The sequence below is a fragment of the Anopheles coustani genome, chromosome 2 (assembly GCF_943734705.1).
Source record: "Anopheles coustani chromosome 2, idAnoCousDA_361_x.2, whole genome shotgun sequence".
Classification (NCBI taxonomy): domain Eukaryota; kingdom Metazoa; phylum Arthropoda; class Insecta; order Diptera; family Culicidae; genus Anopheles; species Anopheles coustani.
Window position 1 is genome coordinate 55,014,352 of NC_071289.1, and position 16,383 is coordinate 55,030,734.

The window sequence follows — 16,383 nt, forward strand, 5'->3', positions numbered from 1 at the left end:
TCGATTTTCAAGTGTCCGACTTTGAATGCCTGGTACTGTATTTGTTAGTGGTGTTTGCTTAGGATGGTGCAGAACTACTCTCTTATTTTACACCTTTTTTCAGAAATAAATACCGTTTCTGTCATCGCTTAATCTGTAACTATCTACATTTGTTGTTATTAAAATGTATTTCCAACATTACTGAGAGTTTTATTACAGAATAAAATTACAAAGGCGCCAAAGTATTGCTTTCCTACCCGACCGGATACGACGTTAGGACATATACCGAACGACTGTAACTACAAACAGTAGCATGCCCAGGACGGGTCCCGATACGGATCCGACAGGCCTCGAACCGGCTCCCGACGGTCCAGAGCCCGTTCCACCCGGCGTTGGTACCTCATCCGGCTCGCTTGGAATGACATTCTCCTGCGTGAGTTCATCCTGAGCCACAACGATCGCATTGCTGATCGTCTTCAGTAGCGGATATTTACCACTGACCGGGGGTGGAATGGCCAGTTTCACCTTCTCCCGGTCGCCGTAGTCGACGTACGTGTCGGTCTCCGGTGCGCACAGTCCGTTGAAGTCGTCCGTATCGATCGACCACACCATCAACCCGGCCAACTTCTGTCGCACGGCGTAGCGCACCTTGTTCGCAATCGAACGCGTGTTATCGTACACGATCACCTGCGACATGGAGTCATTGGACTTGGTAGCCACCATCTCGGACGAGGCTGTGTCCCACGAGAGCATCCAGTCGGTCGGATTGCGCTTCAGCTCCTCACACACCTCGTTGTAGCCGATGAAACCGTTCTCCTTGGTGGCCGGACCGGGGAAGCCGATCTCGTTCGCCACATCACCGAGGCGCGCTTTGGCAACCGCACTGACGAACGTCCGGCCATAGAAGGGTAACCCCAGCACGAGCTTACTGGCCGGGGCTCCCAGCTCAAGCAGGTGCTCGACCGAGTACTCTACATTCAGCAGGTCGCGGCTGGTCAGGGGCGCGTTCGGACCAATGCGTCCGTTCCAGCTGCCGTTGTAGTCGTAGCTCATGATGTGCAGGAAGTCCAGGTACTTCGAGAGCGTCTTCACGTCGTACGCCGAATCGATCGTGTCCTTGCCGGCGCCAATCGCGGACGTCAGCAACAGATTGTTCTTTCGGAACACTTGGCTCAGTTCGCGCACCAGCGCCACAAAGTTTTCCCTGTCGACAGGTTTGCCACCGCGCTGTGTTGGATACTCCCAGTCCAGGTCCAGTCCATCGAAGCCGTATTGTCTGTAGTGAAGGGACAAATAAATAGGTACATAATTGTGATCATAATTGAGATTTACAAAAAATTCTTTAGTTTACTAATTAGATTACATTTCGTTTACGTTTACTCTGTCAAAACGTTTAATCGAATCTAAAATCCTATCTAAGATAGTTTTTCTAAACTCAACATACATATATTATACTTGTTAATAGATGGTCTTTTCAAGCGGATATTTCAAAGTGTAATCTACAAATCGAAATAATGCAGATAAATAAATAGTAAGTAAGATTGAGCGATCTGTGATTGTTTTAACGATAGGAAGGATACTTTCAGCATGCTTGTACAATTAATGAAAAATAGATATATAAATAGATAACAGGAGAAATATAAAATTTGCGTTCAATGAAAATTGAGGCTTACAAAAAACCGTTGTTGAAATGAAATAAATCCAATTCCATTCAATTCGGGCTTAGTGAAACATGGTATGGAAACGAGCATGTGCCCCTTAAGAAGTTAGTAATATACTGGAATTGAAGCGATTAGGCAAAGTTCTCACCTATGAGAGATTAGGGATTCACAATGAAGAGGATCAAGTGTATTTTATTTGGGAAGTACAATATGAATCTAGAAGTTCAGTCGTTTGTGCGGTGTTTAGAGGAAAATTTGCTTGTAGGAACACCTGAAAATCTATTGAGCGACAAACGGATGTAAACATACTTGATAAACGCTAAGGCATTGGTGACGAACGTCTGGCGTCGCTCGGGGTCTGCTGCCATGTTGGAGTACTTCTCCGAGCCCTCGTTCCAACCTCCGATCGCTAACAGCACCTTAAGATGAGGGTTAGCTGCCCGCATACCTACCAACCTCTCGTAGCCTCCCTTGCCATAGTTATCTTTGAGATCCTGCCATGCATCTGAAAAAGGAAGATGGTCAATGTGTTTACATCAATCAAGTAAGACTCAAAGTGATCTGGAACCCGTGTTTGGGAAATTCGAATACTAACTTACCCAGTGATTTGATGGCATTTCTCTGCTCGTCCAAGCCGGCGAAGGCGTAGATGGCGTGTGTGCAGAGCGTCGGGTCGAACGCGTCCAGGCTGTAGGACGCTGTGCCGGTACGGTAGACGGCCCAGGTAGAGATGTAGCACGTTACAACTCGATCGTGGTCGGTTACTAGGTAGGGAAGATAGGTGGAAAACCGTGCGTAAAACGTCAGGCATGTAATAGGAAATGTTTACCGTCGCCCTGCCCATACTTTTAGGACCACACCCGGAACGACCTGATAGCAGAAGCAGAGTGTTTTACATTTTTACCGAAACTTTCCTTCCTCCCACGCGTTCAGTGCAAGGTACAGTACCCGGTACCGGGTACAGTGAACACCGAAAACCACTCGCCTATGGGTCACGCCTCGCTGAGTGAAATTTCTTCCTTTCAACTGCTGGAGAAGTATGGTTCGGGTAGGAAAATGCTTCGGACACTCTACGGTATCGATGACGCATTGCCAGCTTCAACAGCCGATTGATTAACCGACAGAAATGTATGTAATGCCAAAGGTCCATCATCCGATAAGTTCGCTTCCACGGAAGGCGTCACTCGAACTCACTTTACGTTAGAAAGCTTCATGATAAGCCGACATTTCTGACATGTCTCTCGATTGCGATGGTGGGTTTATCAACGCAGGTTATTGTTTGATGAGCTATGGTCTTCATCCATGGAAAGGCAACTGACCTCGATGAATTGCATCCATTTCCATGCAATACAAAGCATAGTTCAATTTGCGATCACCGCAAATTGAACTGTTTTCAGTCTTCTGGAACGAAGGATTCGTAGTGAAGCTAAAAGAATTGCGTACAAAAAGTGAATTGTTTTCAGTCTTCTGGAACGAAGGATTCGTCATGAAGCTAAAAGAATTGCGTACAAAAAGTGAATTGTTTTCAACCGGAGCATTAGAATTATTGAAAAAATAAGTTGCGATCTGGGATTTGATTTTATTGTTATTTGAATGTGAAAAACCTCAAATTTGTGGTGTAATTACCGAATAGTATAAGAGTAAATACTCAATTATAGCAGTAAAATATATTTTACAGAACATTTGACAAGAATAGTCTTAAAAAAGGGAATATTAAAACGTCGGTGAATATGCTCTCCTATTTTCCACAGCCATAAATATCAAGAGAATAAAAATGTAGGTATTCAGCTTTTCAGTTGAATTGTGGATGATAGACGCAGTCAATTTATAAAGTTCAATAAAGTCTTAAAAAAGGTATCTAACCTCCATTTTTGAGAGAATATTTTAAACATATATAACACATGACGAATAATAAATAACCGAAAAAACTAAATACAATTGACGATTCGATTGAAGTGAGTTCAACCGTATGAAGCGGATCGATTGTTATCATAATGAAGTTAGGAAAACATAAACTCCTAACTGGAACACATAACCACAATCATTCATACGTTATGTTCCGTTTTGTAAACTTCGTTTCTTGGAATGGGGTGGCAAAGACACACATTTGGTACGTCCCAAACATGGACCAATAATGGATGAATTGTTCTCCACTCACCCATCGGCGGTATCCTACCACCAAAGTAATGTAATTAGGCTGCAACTGTACGGGTAAAAGCAAATTGTTTAATGTGTCAACAGACTTGTCGCTATCGGGAAACGTGAGTGTATCGTACAAAAAGTAAATAGGATTCCTGGTATGTTAAGATGACTTATTTTTACAGGTGTTTAGTCCCGACACTAGAAGACGTCACGAACAGAAACGACATTTTTTGTGCGCGAAAGGAAAGCAAGCTGCTGTCGCACACAAACAATTTGATTAGTTCTGTTAAGTTTTCGTGTAAATACAGCACTGTCTCGAAGCATCCATCTTGCCGCTGGAAAGGGCATGAAATGCCGCCAGCACCAGAAGCACAGAAAAAGCGGTCCCTCTCAAGAAACTGAATTTAACAATTCACACATTGTGCTTCGACTTCACAAACACGTGTTCCAAATTTTGCAGCATGAAAATGTGTTCCTATTACAGCAAGAGAGATACAGTTCGGTTCCATTGACCCATTCAACTCCTTCGCCAGCCAGTTCTCATCTGCTTCATCTTGGTTGTTGTCGACAACTCGAAGTAATTGCTCGTTGGTAAAAGGTTAATCCGCTTCATGGGGCACGCGTATCTCGAGTAGCCAGCTTTCGCTTCATTGTCAGCTGTACTTTACTTGAAACTGAAGCATTAGAGTAGTATATCAAGTGAGTCATAAGTGAGAGGAACAGAATGCGACCTTTAGATAATTTCTAGAAACAACCCAGCTGCTTGCTTTCATATAACGGAACAATAACACTAGATTTGTTGCCTAGACTGAGACTCATTATTACATTATTACCTCTCAAAGACACCTTCCACAAAACTAGTTTTAGAAAATAAAACATGAATATTCAAACCAGTCGGTTTGCTCTACGCATATTGAAATGCGATTAAGCGTATAACGGCGGTTTAATACAAGAAAGTCGAAAGCCAACTTAAATTCGAAAACAAAATAAAAAATGGAATAAAATGCCTAATTTTAAATTTGGTTTTGCTAACAAAATTCTTTCATAATTTTAATTTTTTTACAATCAACCAGTTACCCAAATACATTTTGGTTGATAACTTTTATATTGTTTATGTTTCATTGCTACCGGCAATATTTAAGTCCTTGTTATTGTCAATGTTCAAAATCGTTACATGATGTGTAGTGCGTTTATGGAATTTAAAAAAAAAATGTTTTATTTGCTCCACACTTTTCCGATGAATCATATAATCTCCAAACCCGTCTGCTAGCGTTCCAGCAGAACACAATTGGACCTCTCCATTCACGCCAAAGCAGGAAGTCTGGCTATACGTACGTAAGTTCGTTATACGATCTTTTCTACTTCTTCCATTCCAAGGCCAAAAGCACGCATTCGCGTGGACGATTGGTCGCTAAAACGTCTTACAGTAAACGGGCAGGTCCAAAACCCGTTCCCTAGATTGAGGATCTAGACTTTCTTGGAAGGGAGATAAAAAGTAAACACCGAAACAGAATGACTCAAGCGTAGCGTATTTTTTACAAATTCTGATTCCATTGATGCAACGAACGGACCAGTTCATTTACTCGTGAGATCGAGACCGAGCCCCAAATGGTATTTGCGGTCAAGAAACCATTCTCCGGGGCTGTAACATGGATTACTTACCTATAGCGCCGCTCCCAACACCGAGATGCAGTAACAGCGAAACCGCCAGTGGCCATCCGAATGTAGGAAATTTTTTCGCTACCGACATTATATTATTTGTTTATCGTAGGTTTACTTTCTTATTTTTGTTCGTACGTTAGAAATTGTTTAGAGTAGCTCCCCCTACCGCGCCTATCGGTAATGTCTTTGGCGGTCGATGCTGATGAGTATCCGGACCTGTTTTGGAAAACAGAACACTATCACTGATAACGATACCGTTTCGCGTCGTGGCAACTGCCAGTCCCGGCAGCTATCTTGCACCGTGCACAATTCACAACGGTATAGATTGGTAAAACACTCCCCGAACGTCGGTAAATGTCATACAGAATGACCGCGGACTCGCGATGGATAGTGAAGGGAAACACTGAACCGCCACGACATCAACGCGCATCAAGCAACGAACCCGAAAGAAACTTTGGCCAAAGCAAACTTCACGCGCGCTCGCACATACACATCCCACACACACATACACAACTTTGGTCGAAGCACAACGAGGGCAACAAACGTGAACCAGGTAGTCGCCGGACGGGCTACATCAATTACTAACTGACTATGCGCGTGTTGGACTTTCCACGTCCGCTACCTTTCAAGCCACGGGCGCAACTGAATTTCACTTGCATCTTTTAACCATCGCGGGGCGCCAAGCTCGCGATCGAGTTGGTCTTCAGCCGTGGTTCTTTGTTTGTTCCTCGCCTTGCGCTGCACGTTGAGACATTTCAAAGAAACAGAGAGCGAAAAAGCTCGCGAGCAAATGGAACGAAATACTCGCGCTTTAATTCCGGCTGATTCTCTCTACAGGTACAGTTAACCCTCGAATGTAAAAATGACGGGAAATATTTTTTCAATTTTCAACAAAAATAAATAAATTTTTTGATATACTGTACTTGCAAGAAAAAAACTTTGGGATTTTTAAAATAATCTAGGTTTATAAGATTTTTTTTGGTTTCTTGCTACTGGATCGTGAAAACCAAATAAAGTTTTGCGAATGATTAGAAAATGAGGATTATTGTCAGTTTTTTAAAATAATATCCTACCGCGGTATCACCCGGAATGAAATACAAAGTTTAATTTTGTATTAAGTATCATTAGTTGCATAGGAAATTTTGCAACGTTTTGAAAAGAATTTTGAAATCAGATTAAAATCTATTGATTAGTATGGTCAGTATCAGTCAGGTTTACCTTTATGTTTGTTTTGAAATCCGTAATTTTTAAATCCTATTAAAACTGGATTTTAATTTCTACTTGCATGAACTTTTTCGCATGGGTTTTTCAGAATGATAATTTTGCTAAATGCACGTGCCAAAAATTTTGGAACATGTGGAATTACGTTGGGAGAATTGTTACGATTTCCACATTACTTTTTGATTTCCGTGGCCTTTTGCACTAGTTTAATCTCTACCTCCATTTACGAAATTTGGATGTAAATTTTTTTGAAAATCTTAGGTCTATTGTGTCATTCATTAATATTTTGCTGTGCCATCTTTAATGTTAACCCATTTGGGCTTGCTTTCGGGTATACATTGGTAGGAATTTGCCAATTAATTTGAGTTTTTTTAATTGTGTGAGTTGCGAAGGTCTATGAAAAAGAGACACCCACATTTCGGATGATGCAACGAATAATGGAAATAGTCGAAATGGTAAAGATTCACGTTACAACGTTTATTCAACTAACAAGTGCGTTTGTCTTCCCAGTGCCGCAGTATTAAGGATTTTGGAATAAACAACAATGCTATCGACGGATCGGTTAGCATAAAAATTAATATATAAACTCTAAAATACTTGAGTGTTTTATTTAAAAAAAAGAGTTTTTGCTCTGGGCGACTGTTGCAGAAGTTGACTATGCCGGTAAAAGGTAAAGTTATTGAATATTTGCAGCGTTCAAAAATACTCCATGAAGCAAGGTAGTTTTCTACGAAGGCTCGAATCACTGTGGCATAGATATGTTTAGACTCCCGAGAGTTTGTGATGTCTACTTAAAATTGCTTTTATCTACTGTATCTAGGACCCTTCGTTTTGATTCCATTGTTCCGTACCCTGTGTTTGCTTAAAGCCTGTTCATTTCTGCTATCAACTATGCATACTGGTTTCCCTCATCTCCTAACTTGGTCACCGACTAAAGTACTCGTTCGTCTAATTCTACCTCCTGCTGGGGTTACTAATATCTTACACCGTTCGAACACTTATCTTAGACAAACGGTTTACCATACTACGACATCATCACAATAGCTGATGATTGTGGTAAGGATATGCTTGGGTAAGAAAGGAGAAAAAATGTGCCAGGAAGGTCACACATTTCTACACAAACATGAAACAGTCTCATTGTTTGATTCACTGCTGTCTTCTATATGTTGTGGTCTAACCGCTGCTCTTAGCCTAAGATCCATTCTACCCTAACACCCTTTCTGTGAAGTGCCGAAAAACTCGATAAAATATATAAGTGTCAAAATTCGTACAGGAGCTTTGCAGGATGCAAGACTCTAAGTTCTAATTACAAAAGCTCATCCGAAAGTAGGACAGATGTAAAAGGTACAATAGTACAGATTTTTGTTTTTGCTTTAAACATTGCCAAATGTAAGGTGTTAAAATAGTGTTAAAAGACGATAGATGGAAATTCGAAGAAGGAATGCGTTCTTGTGATACACGAGCCTGGATTCCCGATTCGATCGCTTAGATTGTGTTGCGTTGCCCAAGGTAAAAGTTAAGTTTGTAATGTTATCTCTCGCTACAGTCCATTTAGTAAATAGGTCACCGTTGGTAGGTGCCAGTGATGTCCGTGCAAAAGATGTTACTCTATAGAGGTTCGAGAATTTCATAAATAAGTGTTGGACAAGTTTATCACTCGAGGATATTCAGTTGGATGTTTCACCAGTTCTCCTCCCTTTCGCTCCCACTTCCTGGTGCTGGTGGTGGTGAGACTAAAATTTTAAACGTCCATCAGTGGTCGCTAGAGAGGCATGCCGTGTCATTGGTACGGGTGATGGGGGTCCGGATGAGTTGCGGCTGTCTGATTGTACCAGCCCAGGCAGCCCGGACGCTGTGAGGCGGGTTTTCGAGTCGTTCTCCTGGAACCGTTCCATAATCTTCGCTACTATCATCGAGGGTGGAATGTGTGGATTACCTGCGGGGAACGGCGGAAAGGGAAGAGGGTAAGTTAATTTCGAAACCCATCAATAACTCAATCAATCATTCTTTTGCACTTCTTAAAGCAAAATCCGTTCAACACAACACGGTCAATACTCAAAACATTTATTTCAAAATTACTACAGGAATGTTAGTTACATGCATGAAACATGTTCCAAAAATTGCATAAGTTTTGTTAAAACGGGGTACATAAACATTGAATATGAGCATATTTAAAACCAATTATGCAAGCACAAAGCAAGCAAAGAGATTAAGGAATATATTTCTTATAAGTCTAGCGCTAAAATGTACAAAACTACAGAATAGAAAAATACAGTCGAACGTCAATTATCCGGAGTCGGATCGATCGGTGTGCGGATTATCCGTGAGTTCAAAACTGACAATTTCATTTACAGTTTTAAACTTTTTTATTTAATTTAAAAAAATTTAATTACTAACTTATTTTACACTATAAACGCATATGTGACATACATTTACATGAAAGGCTGATTATCCGCGGAATTTGTTTATCCGGGGACAGCCCGGTTCCAAACACCTCGGACAATCGACGTTCTACTGTATTCAAAAATCTACCAAGTCTACAGATTTCCTATAAAGATAAGAAAACAAAAACGCAACAATGCTACACAAAATTGAATTGTTAAATAAGCAACGGATTTCGTGATGCAAAATATAAAAGATGTTTATAAATAATTAACTTCTATAATTTTAACGACATTACAGCAAATATACACTATAAATAATGGTAAGAAATGCAACTGGTTAAAAATGATGTCAAACTTGAATCGAAAAAGTATAGAACAAACAAGCCCGAATGAGATAAGAGAGGCTACTGCTTACACTTTCGATTTCTTCCTTCTTGTTGCTAGCTGGAAATTGTTCCTTCTATCGTACTACCACCCACCACCTTCTGCCTGCGTGAACAATTGTTAATGAGGTGATCAATGTCGTGTACGATACATTACTGGTGCCGCTAATAGACTAGACCGGTTTGGTTAGTGGAAAAATACGGTGCACAGTAGGGTAGTGAAAAGTGTCGTCCTGCACGACGGTGGTGACGAGAACGACAAACGTATACACATATAGAATAGCATAAGAAACCGATGACCCGAACTACCCTCGTACCCGAGGCTCCAGGGTATGATGAAGAGATGACAGATTAGCCTTCTCGCCGACCATCCGTGACCCAAGGATTGTACATGATTTTTGTTTTTTACATAGGTCTAGACTGAAACCGCTGAAGAATGTGCAGTTTTTCGTAATCGGCTAGAGTTTTGCACGATCGATGAATGTGAGATCGACGGCGCACGAAGACGGCGACGGTAGGGAAAGAATTGAAACGAGGAAAGTATGATTATGGTTCGAATTAATGTACGATCTTAGGGCGATTAGTCCGTCACCAGTGAGAGGTGTGATTCAATGACCCTTGGGAATATTTTTGCCTATTTATCCAAAGAAATTTCACTTACCTACGAGCCCTCGGTACCCGAGGACACTATTTTCGTGGATATGCATTGAGAGTTGCTGCTGGCGGAGGAAGGCTTCCGTATCTACACCTCGCACTTGAGATGGTTTCAAAAACCTACGATTAAAGAGAAGAATATTAAAGTAAAGAAATAATTTATCTTCATTGTTTTATTAGTTATGTTTTCTTGTAGTTCCTTATCCTACCTTTTGGGTATTTTAGCCAACACGTCCGTGCTATGTGGGGCCGGCCCAAAGCCCAAATTGAGCAGTATCTTCTCCGGGTCTGGTTTACGTGCGTTCAGCAAGCTCTCCACACTTGAGCATCGGCTAGAGTCGGATTGTAGGGAGCTATCCTTGACCAGCATAGTGCTGCGCCGTCGGCTGTGGCTTGACTGGTCCACCATAGAGTGCTGCTGCAGTAGCTGACCACCGGGTGTCGAATGCTGTCCCAGATGCTCCTGGTGTATGCTTAACTTGCTGGATGTACGCGGAATCGGACTTACCGGGACGGAACGTGTTAGATTACCCGCGCTACCGTGTTCATTGATGCTCGAGCTCGTATTGAGTGAGGACGGGTTGGGGCAACTGTTATTCCCCTCACTGATGGCGAACGAGTCATCGTCGTCGTTCATCTCGCTGAAGCTTCGGCCGATCTCCATCAAGTTGTAACGCCGGGCCGTAGCACGGGGATTCTCGCTTGAGCTACGTCCAATCCGTCCAATTCCAATACGGTGTGTTTTCGGTTTCGGTGGGTTCAGATACGCATCGTACCCGTACCCGTGACTATGACTACTCGTTATCGACGCAACCGTTGTATCGAGCATGTTTTCCTTCTCCTCATCCTCTTCGCTGATCATACCCGGTATGAACTCTTCCGACTTTGGAAAGGATTCGTCAAAGGAAAACTCGTAGGCGTCGGGTGGGTCCACATCGATGACGCTTACCTCGAGCTGTTCCGGGTGCTCCGGGGAGGACCTCGACCGTTCATCTACACACGAGTCGACAAGGGTAATACCTTCCGTCTCTTCATCAACATTTGCTGTATTGTAATCCTGCACACTGCCCTCCACATGTGGCGTATTTGATTGTGCTTCGGTGTGTTTCGGCTCACGCGAACCACCCAAAGTCACTCCACCGAGCATGTTGCGAATGTCGAGTTTCTTCGCTTTAATTAAGCTGTACTTGGCTTTGTTCATGCCGAGCTTATCGTAGAACTCATTTATCTTACTTTTACCCACCACAAACGGTGATGGAGAAGGAATGTTCGGTGTCCCTACACCATCCTGGGCCACACCCCGCCTACCGGCGACCTCCTCCGTCTCCATACTGCTGGAAGATCCGATCGACGGGGCGTTCTCCGCCGAAGCAGTTGGGCTGTGGTCGAGATTTGAGCCGGATCGGCTGAATTTACCTAGAATCGACTTTTTCGAGAGAAAGTTTCGCAGCGATAGTCCAGCAGAACTATCAGCGGTCGGTTTCGGGCCGTCATCCAGCCTAGCTACTTTCGGTGTGCTGGAATCCGTTGATGCAGCAGCAACGGTGGCATTCGCTTCGAGGTCTTCCGGTGGACCATCCATAAGTACAAGCGCCTCGGATCCACTCGCTCTTATACCATCCTCTTCCTTCTCATCCTCGTGTTCTACATGATGGTCCTCGTGATCACTTTCCACATTCTGGGTCCATTTCTGCATATCTCCGTGCGCTTCTCTTTGCGATCGTTGGTCATTGTTTTCTGCATCCTCCTTTGTTTCGCACACATTCTTGTCCCCACCAATAACATCCACTAGCTGATCAGATACGGACACGGTACCATCCGTGTCATCCTGCATCCGAAGTGCATCGATCGAAAGGGCCGCGTTCGGATCTGCGCTGGCTGGCCCGGCACTGTTTGGCATCTGTATCGAATCGACCCATTTCTGGACCGACGCGGGACTTTTCTTTCGCATCTCATCGACGATATCGTTCAGCCAGTAGCGCACCCGGGAGCGGACTGTGGAGAGCAACGAAAGGAGAGCGGTGTTAGTGAATAAATTCGATGTACATTATTGGTCCTAATAACATCGATAGGATTAACATTTACAATCGTGGACCTAGGTCTAGATAGCTGGAGGATGAAAAGTGTACAAAACGATATGATTTAATTTGCTTGTGTGAAGCTCGTACTTGGAGTTTTTTCTTAATACAACACACAAAACCTATCGGTTGGGTTACAACTTATACGATTTTCATACAGTATCTAAAAGTTGCACACACAACACAACAAGAAGTTTGTTTGTTTCATTTTCATGCACTAAAACATCTTTCTACAAGTGCAAATGGGAGGTCAAAATATCCGAGGTGACCCTCGGAGAAGATGAATGATAGAATACCGTGCTAAAGCGAAGTCAAGTTCTTACAAGTCAAGTAAGCTACACCGGGATTTAACTTTTTTTGTAACCTTGTTTTCGAAAAATTGGTTCCATTTGCATGGCGATTCGGGGCGCTAATGAGAGAGGAGCCACGTTGATTAGCGACAGAACGTGGTTTCGTCGAGTCACATCATGAAATGGACCATTTGCGGAACACTATTTCTTTATCTTTCAGCAAAAAAACGTATATTTTAAAATTTAATGAACTTTGAGAGTGGGAAAACCCCAGCACGACCGAATCAACGAAAATTAACCTCGAGGGTGAAAATGAATTAATATAGAATTACAAGTAGTTGCTTGTGGAAATTTCTTTACTTGAACTGTATGTGCAAAATTACATTAAATCAAACAAACACTTCCAACATCGTTAAGCAAACTCACTTATTCGCCTCGATCGCAACCGATGTAATTGTGACTGGTGTTGCCCCTCCTTGCCTGCGGCTTCGTCCAAAAATCGAAGCAGATGTTCGATTTCCATTCTTTCCAAAAATACCACCTCAAACATGTTTCTCAAATCCGTTCAAACCAAACACAGAATGAATCGGAAGGAAAAATCAATCTACTTTGTGCTTTTTTTAATATATGGGGTTTTCCTTGCCGTAAAATGTACGGGTACTGTGTACTGGACCAACGCTACAATCACACTGGTTCGGATCGCACAGTCTCGATTGGCTTGAAGTGAGCCGGAACCACCGGAATAGTACCCGCCCCTTGCCCCTTACAGCACACCTGAGATCACGCACAACACACTTGCGTGTTTTTTCGCGCAGAACGAACGGCGGCAAAAGACACCGTGTTGTGTGCGCGAGCAAACAGCAACGTGTTTGCCAATGGCTCCTCCGGTCGCAGGGGGACCCGCCGTTCACGTCTAACTCCATTCATCTGCTACACACCATCCATAAGGACCAGCCCTATCGCGATAAGTAGTGGCGAAAAGCGAAATCTCTATGGTGGCCAGCACGAGCAGATGTCCCAGTTAAAGTACCCTGTGCGTGTGTGTTTTGTCCTTTGCCGTACCGACAAATGTCACCCAGCTTGCACGGAGCAAACGGAACGGGGTATATCGACGCAAAATGCAAAACTGTAGCAGCAAAGCTCGTGACGGGAGCCTTGGATAACTTTACGGTTCGACTATTTGGGCCTATTTGGTGGAAAAGTAAAACAGTTAGCATTTTTATCATCAACATCTTCAGCGTTATCATCCGAATGTATGCAGAACAAAATGTATGTAAGAAATTTTTAATTTTATTCTTGTTTCCGTCCACTAACGAGAACCAAAAGGTTTGCAAAAGGTTAAATCAAAACTATTGTTGTAACTGGAGAATTCAAAATTTCTAAACGAACGAGCAATTTAATTATTTGACATAAAAGTAACGATGAGAGCGAGGGCCTTGATTACAAAAAGCAGAGAAAAGGATGTAAAACATCTTTTCCAACGCTTATAAAACCTGTTGTAATATCCGTGTTTGTTTGAAAAATCCTCGAATGGTGTTTCGTTGGTGGTAACATGGTTTATGTTATGTTACCAACTCGAAAATGCTGTAATATGATTAGACATTTATACTTTTTTTTAATACTTTATATTGATGTCAGTCCATCTGCTTTTCTACGACCTGATGTCCTTTGCAGTGATCACCATAAATAAAGCTCCATGAACACGATCGTAGGTCGTGCTCCTTGAAGAATGTGAGCAAAGTCATTACGAAACGTAAATACGGTGAACAAAAAACAACAACAACAAATGCAATGAAAGTGTAACAAAATCTTTTCCACATGGTTTGCATACTTCTTCACGGTTGCACACACACGTAGAGAGAAATTCCATAGGATTGTAATGATGTTCCTATTGATCGAACCATATTCGAGGTGTTGGAGTCGGATGCTGCGCCAGGGTATGGGCGGATTATGGTGTAGACAACAAACAACGGAGCTGATAATGTCAAAAGCGCACAGAAACACGAGCCGGCAATGTGCAATGAATGATCGTGGCCCCGGGTGAGTAAGCGCATCCCTCCGACCAGGGTTAACCAAGAAGTGGGGAGAACTGTTTTTGTTATTGTAGCACTACGGGGTTCTATTTGCTTTGTGTTTCTGTTCACTTTTTGTCATCTACAGTTCCTCTGTTCATTATCACCCAGTTTACACCACTGCCAATTGCTGGTGGCAGTTTTTGACCAGCATGCGCCAAGGGGAAAAATGTAAGGTAAACGCAAAAATAACACCCCAAATATTTCACCCAAGCCCGAGGAGCTTTCCTTTATAACTGGTAGAAATAAAAGAAGATAGATACTGGAAAATTAACATGCAATCGATTTTTGTGCACGTCGCAGGATCGGCAAAGCAGTTTGGGTTTGTAAGGACTTTAAGAACACTACAACGTGAATGTCTTGTAAGCGATAGAGACAATACATTGAATATACATTTTTGTCCGGAAGCCGATAAGTGCAAAACAATATAAACAGATCAGTAAAAAACAGGAAACTCACATCCAATCAAACGATTTTAATTAATTTGAAGAAATGTGCGCAGACAAAAAAGGCAATAAACGTGAAAGTGGAAGCTGCAGAAAGAGGTACTGTGAAAGGCGTAAAATAGACACCTCATTCAAGGGCAAAGGCAGCAAAACAAACCGTTAGCAGTTCCACGGGTTGACTGTGTTTCCGTTGTGCTACCTCCAGCATCTTCTTCCGTTGTTAATAACACATCTTTTTCATTGAAGTGTTTCAATGATTCCGGAACGACGGAATCGTCCTCTGGTAAGAGTTGATCACACTCTGCACTGTTCTGCAGATCCGGTTGCGTGCCGATGTTTTGAAGGCGTAATTGACGCCGTTGCTCGTGTTGTTGCTGATCGTAACGGTCCATAGCTGTTCTGGCGGAACCGAGGTTACGAAAAAGCGGAATGAAAAATGGTTTGTATGACGGTTAGCTTTATCTAGGCTTTCTCAGCGATAATGCTTCATTTGGCATGCCCATCCGCAATATTCCATTCCAATTTCCATGAATGTGAACAGATTCAGCTGAAATATGATCGAGTTATTGAAAAAAAACCTCCGCAATCAGAGTGGATAATGTACGAATAACATTTTCTACCAAGACGATGTGGCGGAAATTCGCGCAAGCAATCGTTGGATGACCTCCAAACCGTTTTCCAACAAAGTACAGCTTCCACTCGATACGGTCAGATGTCGAGTTAAGCGTAAAGGCACAAATACGCGATGCCGTTTGGAACGTTGGATGCTGTTGAGCTGGAAGTTTGATGTTAATGAACAAATACGAACGGGAATGGTGGGGCGCTAGACATGACAACAGCATCTACGAAATCCTTGAACTGCTGGGTACTTCAACCATTCAACCGGATGCGTCTTGTTGGTATTTTTGCATTACTTTCGTAGCGCAGAAACTCTTACCTTAGTGAGAAAAGATGGAGCACGTACTTGCTCCGTACCGTGAAGGTACAAGGCGGACGGAACACTCGACAGCGGGGGTTGTATCTCAAACGATGAAGTTTTTTATTGTTGTATCCGAAGACAGTGTTTTCTGCTTGGCGGTGCCTTGTCGAATTTGATGCACAACAAGTAAGTCCCTAAAAGATGAATTCACAGCGTCACACAACGATCAACCAAATGATCTCACAATAGTGCACTCAGCATTGCCTGCAGTTGGGTTACTTCCGCGATTATCTTCTACCATCCGCTGAACGATTTATCATGTTTTTACACAGAGTTTTGGAGAAATTTACACGCAGAATATAAAACGATCACTTGGCAACTGGCGCACAAAGTATCACAATAAAATTTACACCTCCACCGTTCAAAACGATTCACATAGGACAAAAAGAAAACGAAAATTAACACCTACGAAGCCCATTAAAATCCTCTGCT

The 16,383-nt window shown here is 42.6% G+C and overlaps 2 protein-coding genes across 4 annotated transcripts; both read right to left on the reverse strand.

The window, feature by feature from the left end:
* Positions 1 to 252: 252 nt before the first annotated feature.
* LOC131264654 (probable chitinase 2) lies at positions 253 to 5,532 on the reverse strand. The gene is made up of 4 exons (XM_058266924.1): positions 5,445 to 5,532; positions 2,240 to 2,404; positions 1,950 to 2,145; positions 253 to 1,255 (listed from the first exon to the last, which is right to left on the reverse strand). The coding sequence occupies exons 1-4, from the start codon at positions 5,530 to 5,532 to the stop codon at positions 253 to 255; spliced, it is 1,452 nt and encodes a 483-aa protein (XP_058122907.1).
* A 1,591-nt stretch (positions 5,533 to 7,123) lies between these two features.
* LOC131262772 (uncharacterized) lies at positions 7,124 to 16,376 on the reverse strand. Of its 3 annotated transcripts, none has more exons than XM_058264845.1 (5): positions 16,361 to 16,376; positions 15,910 to 16,085; positions 10,296 to 12,081; positions 10,094 to 10,206; positions 7,124 to 8,601 (listed from the first exon to the last, which is right to left on the reverse strand). In XM_058264845.1, exons 3-5 carry the CDS (start codon positions 12,035 to 12,037, stop codon positions 8,399 to 8,401), a joined length of 2,058 nt encoding a protein of 685 aa, XP_058120828.1. In that variant the 5' UTR covers positions 12,038 to 12,081; positions 15,910 to 16,085; positions 16,361 to 16,376; the 3' UTR covers positions 7,124 to 8,398. The 3 variants fall into 3 exon arrangements, with proteins under 3 accessions (XP_058120828.1, XP_058120829.1, XP_058120827.1); XM_058264846.1 differs by lacking the exon at positions 16,361 to 16,376 and having other exon boundaries at positions 10,296 to 10,969; positions 11,036 to 12,081; positions 15,910 to 16,348; XM_058264844.1 differs by lacking the exon at positions 16,361 to 16,376 and having other exon boundaries at positions 15,910 to 16,348.
* Positions 16,377 to 16,383: the final 7 nt, after the last annotated feature.

Bases quoted from the DNA above. Each gene is read 5' to 3' on its own strand.
- LOC131264654 (XM_058266924.1), bottom strand. From the start codon at position 5,532: ATGTCGGTAGCGAAAAAATTTCCTACATTCGGATGGCCACTGGCGGTT. The intron at 2,146-2,239 runs GTAAGTTAGTAT...TTCCTTTTTCAG, and splicing joins AAATGCCATCAAATCACTGG to ATGCATGGCAGGATCTCAAA. The intron at 1,256-1,949 runs GTATGTTTACAT...CCTTCACTACAG, and splicing joins AATGCCTTAGCGTTTATCAA to ACAATACGGCTTCGATGGAC.
- LOC131262772 (XM_058264845.1), bottom strand. From the start codon at position 12,037: ATGCGAAAGAAAAGTCCCGCGTCGGTCCAGAAATGGGTCGATTCGATA. The intron at 10,207-10,295 runs GTAGGATAAGGA...CTTTAATCGTAG, and splicing joins TTGGCTAAAATACCCAAAAG to GTTTTTGAAACCATCTCAAG. The intron at 8,602-10,093 runs GTAAGTGAAATT...CGTTCCCCGCAG, and splicing joins CGGGTACCGAGGGCTCGTAG to GTAATCCACACATTCCACCC.